The 8,490-nt window shown below is 38.0% G+C and overlaps 1 protein-coding gene across 1 annotated transcript in view; it reads right to left on the reverse strand.

The window, feature by feature from the left end:
• Positions 1-5,750: 5,750 nt before the first annotated feature.
• The window catches only part of LOC107082798 (mitogen-activated protein kinase kinase kinase 11-like), a gene marked incomplete at its 5' end in the record, with an annotated part of 31,436 nt that continues 28,696 nt past the window's right edge, over positions 5,751-8,490 (reverse strand). The window contains one exon of the mRNA XM_015371663.1: positions 5,751-8,301. Within this exon, the coding sequence (XP_015227149.1) occupies positions 7,700-8,301 (602 nt within the window). The remainder of the gene's footprint in view (positions 8,302-8,490) is intronic.

The following is an 8,490-nucleotide window of genomic DNA, read 5'->3' on the forward strand; positions in this document are numbered from 1 at the left end:
GAAATGGAGCTAATACTTTTTTTTATAGCCTGTTTAAAGCTTAAAAGATGTTAGATCTGATCTGTTTATCAGAGGAACAAAAGAAACACCGAAAAGATCATCTATCTGTGGGAGCAAACAGTAATAAATCATTTAGAGCCTCCATATTTAGGAGGCGATCAGAGTTTATTCAACCAAATTGATTTGCAGCAAGGCTGTTCCATACTCCAAAAGACAGAAATTTACCAACTGAATCGATTCTGCAAGAGAAAGATGACAAGGTAATAGAGTGTCAGTAACTAGACAGAGCAATAATCACCAGCAAGCGGCTGCCGCATGCTGCTGAGTTCAGTGAGGGAAGCGTATTTGAGCCTTGGACTTGATAACCTCGCTGAAATCTGTTTATTTTCTCCAGACGCTCTGCCAGTTCTCTGCAGGAGCCAACGCTGTGCTCCTGGAAACCAATCGGCCTTTCTTTCACAGCTCCTATTCATTTCGTCTTCATTGTTATTGGAAGAGAAGGGACAGCAGATTGTGACCTTGGGTGCCCACGCTGATAGAATTAGAAATAATATTCACAGTTTCAGAGAGTGAGCATTAGCTCCTGCACCTGGCGGCATCTCTCACAGACGTGGCTTTTGTCCACATCCCCCACCGGGATCCGCCATCACTGTACGGTCAGCGAAAGGTCAGATTTAATCATTTGGTCCCGGCCTAATGGGGCCAAACAAAGGTTCAGGCAGGTGTTTCACTTTCAGAAATGCTAAAACCAACAATAATGTTTCTGGCTTTGACAGCAAGCTGGGAAGCATTTGTAACAAAAGCCAGAAAGCCCGACATATTGGTAACATCCATGTAATTGAGCACAAGCAAAGAAAAAAAAAATGAACGAAATAACAACTGCCAATGAAAAATGGAGAAACATTGCAATGATTGGAGCAATTAAATATATATATATATATATATATATATTCACTCAAATTTGCACAGTTTTTCTGACATTTAAGTGGAATATTGTATTTTCTTACAAAGATGAACAAGTTTTTCTTCCAGACCTTGGTTAGTTTCACCAAAAGGTTATACAGTATATAATCTGTGCTCAACAACTATTACTACCCACCATGTTGCTCCAGATGCATAATATTAAATTATTTATATTTTTTTACTAATTTATTTTATTTTACCCATTATTATTTTTGACAGGGAGTTGAATTTGATCTTGTCTGCAGTTCAGAAACTGGAATAAGGTAACACACGGATAGAGCTAGCTTAAAGTGCTAAATGAGTCACAAATTCCAGTTTAGCAAAACAAAGAAAATTTCAAAAGCTTTTTATGGTATAATATTATAACAAAAATAAAAAAATATACTATAATATTCACTAAATTGATTAAAAAAAGAACTACTAAGGTTTATATATTGCTCGGTGATTTGGTCTGAACTGCAAAAACTAGCTTTAGCAGTTAGCTGAGAATGCTAATGCTAAATGAATCACACTAGCTAACTGGAAAAAAATAAGTTTTACTTGATGACTGTTACCAGTTCATCCCCAATTTCTTAATCTAAAAATTAGTGGAATCCTGAATCTAATTAGCAAAACACGTCGCAGACGTGAGCTAATTAAAATAAAACAATCGTCTTTTTGAGCTAACACTCATCAGTAGTGTATGCAGGTCAAAAAACTACTTAAGAAAATGTCTGTTATTTTATAAATTGGGGAATATATTAGATGCATATTATGTTTATGCATATTTAATCCTGGTCATTATTTTCTGAAGGGAAAATTAGATTAAAATCATTAATTAGCTGCACCTAGCAAACTTTTTTGATTAGAAAGCATTACAACAGGGTTAAAACCCAATTATCTGTTCAGTTTTGGTGTAGTTTGACAAAAAGTCTCCACTATGTGTTAATGGAATATTTTTAATTGATGATATACTTTAAATATACAATTTAAAGTAAGTATTTTCTAATCTATGTTACTGAAATTATTGGATTTTCACTTGATTTGAAAAAGTAAAATCATCTGCCTGGAGAATATTTTTACACTTAAAATAGGGGGGGGAAAATCCCATTTATTTTTCAAGTCAAGTTTAGTTAAATTATATTATTTTAGCAGCCAATATACTCATTCATTAGGCAAATAATTTGACTAATGTGCTCAAAAGAAGGGCAAATACACTCATTTCAAGAAGTTTTTTCCCAATTAATAGATCATATTTAACAGCAGGAGCTAAATTTGTGCCTTAACTAGAATTCAGGGCGGTTTATTGAAGCGATTTTGAAAGCAGTCTAAAGTCAAAATGGGGTCAGGGCCTTTTTCCATCAGGCGATACATTTTGCATGTCGTTATTACTGTAAATGTCTTTAGAATACGCTTGTCAAATCAAGCCGGAGGGACCCGACTACCTGTCAGCTGTGCTCAGGACAGTAACGGTGGTGATGGACCTGGACATGCAGAGACTCATCAGGACTTTCTTCCTGAAGCATTAGTTGTCAGCTTGGGGTGGGGGGTAGGGGGGGACTGACAGCTATGCTTCTTAAATCTGACAGCCGAAACCAAGAATCAGACATCCCTGTCAAAGACGGCCTGAATAAAATGTGTCGAGCCTTCCTCCTTCCAGCTTGCAAATTAGAAAACCCAAGTTCAGGGAAATCTGAACACGGGGAGTGTTTCTGTGTGTAAAAGCAAACGCTTATTCATTCTGGGTCAATCCGTAGCAGAAGTGATTACCAGAAAAAAAGAAAAACACATTCCCCCTCCGAACGCAGGTAGGAAAAGTAATCATCTGTGAGAAGCACAAGAGACTCCTTTTATTTCAACTCATATTTTAGGTCCTCAATTATTAAATGGAAACCCGGCAAGAAATGTTTTCTAACAGAGTTTCTGGAGGAAAATTCTAATCACAGCCCAGACGACGTGCTGAATGGCAGCTTGAAGAGGATACTTCACACAGAAAACGGGTGACAGAAGCAATTTCCCAAACATTTCAATCATCTCTGTTACTTTGAGCACTTTCTTTTTTTATATCACCTCTTCTGTTGAACACAGCAGCTGCCCAAAGGTAACAACTATCATAACGCAGCTCTGACATAATAACTGTTCACTCACATCCCCGGTCATCTGCATGTCTGCCTTGCAGGGGTGGATCATTGTAAATTATAAAATACTGGTCCTCTTAACTAGTTTTTAAAGCAGACCTTTCTGTTCTATTTTGATTTTACTCTTTTGTTCAATTAATTAAAGACATCTTAAACTATGAAGTGGAGCTGGCTGCCTGTACACTGCTGCTAGGAGCTACTCTATGTTTATAATTATATTATTAGCTAATTCAGACAGAATGTTTACTAATTTAAAAATTTAATTCAACTTATTTAATAAAAAATAAGAAAATTGTGACGTCAATACTGAGATTAATCTAATTTTTCTTGAGATTGATGTTCATAATGTTGATGAGCTTCCGGGACGCGTTCTCTTTTTTATTTTTAATCAGGGACCACCAGGGGGCGCCAATGAGCCTCAAAAACTTGTAGGGAAAATTAAAAATAATTTTTGAATGAGACATTTAGAACCACTCAGGGAACTTTAATGCTTCTTCACTATGTAAGGAAGGTCCATCTGGAAAAGTCTGGGCTTTTAAACTTGAACTAAAAGCAAAATAATGATGACATCTACTAGTACTCCCTTTTATCGCTGACATTTTGTTCAAAGGTTTGTTCCCCAGTGGGGAAAAGTGTTAAAAAAACTAATACTGCATGGAAAAACATGGCAGCCCCTGATCTGGATCAGCTGTCTCCAATGGAGGACAGTGAAAAGTGTCCTTGCAGGGCAACGAAAACTTTATGAAATAATGCATCCAAACAGTCCTTTGGGAAACTCATTAAGACTTATTGCACTTATTTAAATTGATGATTCCGACTTTAAGCTTTGCAGCCCTGAAAGATACCAACACTGAATTGAAAGTGACTAAGGAAGGAACAAGACGATGATGTATTCTCTGTATCCATTAAAACCTCTGAAACTGAAAGGTTTCCAATGAAGAAGTAAAAGGTAAATGATTTGGAGTAGAGCAGAAAGTGGTGAAGAGAAAAACTATCTCTCTCAATCTTCGCCTGCATCGTTACGGAGCTCAGTCCCCCTAAATGTCAGGACTTGGCAGGAAAAAACAAAACAGGAAGTAGGTAGCAGAAGGTAGGTGAACACGATGTGAGGAGGAAAGGAGTAAGGTAAGGGAAATTAAATTAACCAAATACCTGATGACTGTTAGAGCTACCATCTCTTATCATCAACAACAAACTTTCATAGTTACACCAAAAAGCTTTTCCATCTGGAATTGGAGATATACATATATGGAGTGACTTTTCTTCCATTATTGTTGCAAAAATCAAATCAACAAATGAAACTTTGAAAAACGTAATAAAAAAAAGGTTTGGAGAGTAATTTTACAGTTTTCTCAGATTTTTTTATTTTCTCATTTTTTTTCTTACTTTAAAAAACAAAGAATATATATATTTTTAACATATTTTATAATTTTGGATTTTATTTTGTAAACATAAGCCTTTGTTTTTTTTTTTACAGATTTAATTTGTATTTATTCTAGTCAAAAGTTAACGAGCGTTGGTATTGGCCTCAGAATGGAGAGAATGAGGTCTGTGAAACGCAATTAGAATGGAATTCGTAGAACTTAATCTAAAAAAGAAAAAGGAAATAAAAATTGAAAACATTATATAAATAGAGAAAAATCAAAGATTTTAAAAAGAATTTTTGAAAAAAATCAGAAAGTTTTCCAAATGTTTAATGCTGAATTGCATTCTTTTTTATTGTAATTTGCAAAAAAAAAGTATTTTTTTGGGGGGGAAATAATTTTTTTCAAAATTGGATTTTGCTTGCAACAATAATGGATCAAAATTCACTCCATACATTATATATATAAATAGAAAAAAAATTAAAGATTTTAAAAAGAATTTCTGAAAAAAAAAAAATCTGAGAAAAGTTACTATCAAAATCTTTTTTTTTATCAGAAAGTTTTCCAAATGTTTAATGCTGAATTGCATTCTTTTTTATTGTAATTTACAAAAAAAAAATATTGTTTTGGGGGGGGATTGTTTTTTCAAAATTGGATTTTGCTTGCAACAATAATGGATCAAAATTATATTATATTATTATATTATATTATAATTATTATATATAAATAGAAAAAAAAAAGATTTTAAAAACAATTTCTGGGGAAAAAAATAAAAAATCTGAGAAAAGTTACTATCAAAATCTTTTTTTTTTATCAGAAAGTGTTCCAAATGTTTAATGCTGAATTGCATTCATTTTTATTGTAATTTGCAAAAAAAGTATTTTTTGGGGGGGAAATGGTTTTTTCAAAATTAGATTTTGCTTGCAACAATAATGGATCAAAATTCACTCCATACATTATATATATAAATAGAAAAAAAAATAAAGATTTTAAAAAGAATTTCTGAAAAAAAAAAAATCTGAGAAAAGTTACTATCAAAATCTTTTTTTTTTATCAGAAAATTTTCCAAATGTTTAATGCTGAATTGCATTCTTTTTATTGTAATTTGCAAAAAAAAGTATTTTTTTGGGGGGGAATAGTTTTTTCAAAATTGGATTTTGCTTGCAACAATAATGGATCAAAATTCACTCCATACATTATATAAATATAAAAAAAAATAAAGATTTTAAAAAGAGTTTCTGAAAANCAGAAAGTTTTCCAAATGTTTAATGCTGAATTGCATTCTTTTTTATTGTAATTTACAAAAAAAGTATTATTTTTTTGGAAAATTGTTTTTTCAAAATAGCAATTTGCTTGCAACAATAATGGATCAAAATTCACTCCATACAACACCCTACCGGATGAACCCTGTCAGAATCTAGACTGTATTATTTGACACCTATTCCTCTCTAACAGGACTTCTCTTATTGAGCGAGTCTCTTCCAGCTGCATCCATAACGGATTGCTAATAAGGTGCTTATTAATAAGGAGTTCTGGTTTGAATCATCTGTTTTATATTAAGCACAATCCTGAGGATAAGAAGTCAGCAGCAAGTTTAGCTAAAGGTGAACATTTTATGTGGCCCCATCAACCGGAATCACAATGGATAACATCCGTCACCGGATTCCTTCGTCCTCCAGAGAGTTTGATCAAATACTAATTAAAACGAGGTAAACCGAAGCAAAGCATGAAGCCAAACATCCAGCCAGCCTCTGAGCAAACGTTACCAAAAAATAAAAAAACATAAAATCATCCAATTTGACTGCAGAAGTTGGCCTAAATGTCTCAGCTAGTTGCTTGGCAACCTGGCGGTGGCACGTGTGACAGAGGGACCTGCGGATAGCGGGGGATGTTAAAACCTCAGAGCGGGCCAAACGGGGACACGCAGCGGGGTTTTAACTAATTGAATCATTAACATCCTGATGTGGAAGGGTTTTATTAAGGAAAGAAAATTAAAATTCAGACCTATTTGTTGGATTTAAGTACTTCAGAATACGGACAAATCTTTCTGAAAAAGAGCAGCTTGGAGTTTTTGAATAAAAGCTGAAAGTGGAAAGATGCAATAATGCGTTAAATCTGTTTTATTATAAACTCCAGATTCTAATTATGTAACGACTGCAGATTTTAAATGAGTTGATTTCCTTCTATTAAAGCTTTCAAAGCTTTTTATAAACACCACACAAAGATTTTACGAACGTAATAAAGTCTATTTGTGTCCCCGCCATCTGTAGATGCACCGACCGCACGTGAATCCCCGCCTGGCACCTCACACGGCCGCAAAACGGCTTTTTGTAAGCACCTTTTGTCCGGCGGCATGGCGATGCTCGGCGGCGCTCTCTGGCGTGAGGAGGAGGGGTGCAGAGGGCTCCCCGTCCCGCTTCCTGTGCCTCGCCGCGTCGCCTGCCAGCCCAGTGGCTCTGGCCCAATTCCTGGCATTTCCCGAGGAATGTGACTGGAATGCTTTCCGCTTCGCCCTCGGGTCGCGGTTTTGTCTTGAGTTTCACGAGCGGCCGAGAATATCTACTGAGTGGATTCTCCCATAAAGAAAAAAAAAAAAAAGTAGAGAGAAAAGAAGCTTTCTTCAAACAATGATGCACACTCAAACGCAGATGATTTGGTGTTTTTTTCTTTTTTTTTTTGTACATGATCTGGAAATTTAGGTCAAATTTTTTCATAGCATTTTATCTGAGAACCAGATAAACGGTTCAGGGAACCTTTAAGAGATATATTAACAAAAAGAAAAAAAAAAAGACTTCACAAAATAAAGGCACACCAATTTTCTTTCATTGTCCTGAATGCTTTCAGTCTGCGGAGCCGTTAGAGGCGAATAAAGCTGTAAAAAAGGAGAAAAATGGCCTGATCCACCTCTGCATTGTCACAACGCTTCAAAGCCTCCTGGAGATGAAAGCGGGTGATAGGAGCAGCGCTGACAGAAGCTCAAGATGAGGCTGCTGATCTGTATTCTGCTCCTTCAAAAGGGACACACAGGAAAGATGAAATTGGCACCAGCGATTGGTTCACAGGCTGATATCCCACAATGCATTGTACCACCTTTCCACTGGTGTTCTGCTTCTCAAAGCACCAGGCTGGTATATAAATAAGCCCCTCCATGCCCGCCGCTCCCTCCCTTTCCAGACTTTTTATTCTGGAGAAATAAACAGTAGTGAAAATGTTCCTGGACTGATCGGCTGCGTTTCAGAAAATCCCCGTCTGCGTTCAGAACCGATCGTCTCTGAGCTGCGTCGGAGACTTGAAGGGCTTCAGCCCCAGAGTTCTGCTGGGGAGCGCCCTCTCTTTGGTCATATCCAGAGGCCTGCCGCAGGCCGCCCAGCGAAGGTCCATGAAGGCCGGGTCCGCCGGGCTGATGGGCGCGATGCGGAACGACGGCAGCGTCGGGGAGCCGTTGGCGGAGCAGGGCGCCGAGCGGGAGGTCGGAAAGGGAGCGGAGAAAGGGTCGAAGGGGGAGGAGCCGTCGGAGCTGCAGGAAGGGTCCGCCTTGAGGGTGAAGGGGTCGCAGTCCGGGGAGGGGAAAGGGTCGCAGCTGGTGAAGGGGTTGGTGGGGGACGGCTGGTAGCCCAGGGGGTGGCCGTCCGACCGGAGCGGGCTACGGCCGCCGCCTGAGATGCCGCCGCCAGCAGAGATGAAGCTCCACGGGTCGATGCGAGGCCGGATAGGGGATGGGCGTGGCCTCGGAATGACGCTGACCTCCAGGCGGCGAGTTTTGGGGCTCCAGAGCGCCGGGTTGGGATGGAGGGCGTACGGCACAGAAGTCTTGTCCTCATAATCCAGAGTGTCCTGGCACAGCGGCAGATCTAAAACTGAGAGACAAAAACAAACCAGTGTTACCCTTCAACCTTACATTACGGAGCAGAAACACATGATCTGATGCTCTAAAGCTGCAAAAACACCATGGAGACCACCGGACTGTGATATGGCCAAGGCAGGGCTCGATGTTAACCATCGCCCGATCTCCCGGGGCAAATAGTTTTTATTGTTGGGAGAGAACA

This window comes from Cyprinodon variegatus, unplaced genomic scaffold (genome assembly GCF_000732505.1).
Source record: "Cyprinodon variegatus isolate N-32 unplaced genomic scaffold, C_variegatus-1.0 Scaffold62, whole genome shotgun sequence".
NCBI classification, from domain to species: domain Eukaryota; kingdom Metazoa; phylum Chordata; class Actinopteri; order Cyprinodontiformes; family Cyprinodontidae; genus Cyprinodon; species Cyprinodon variegatus.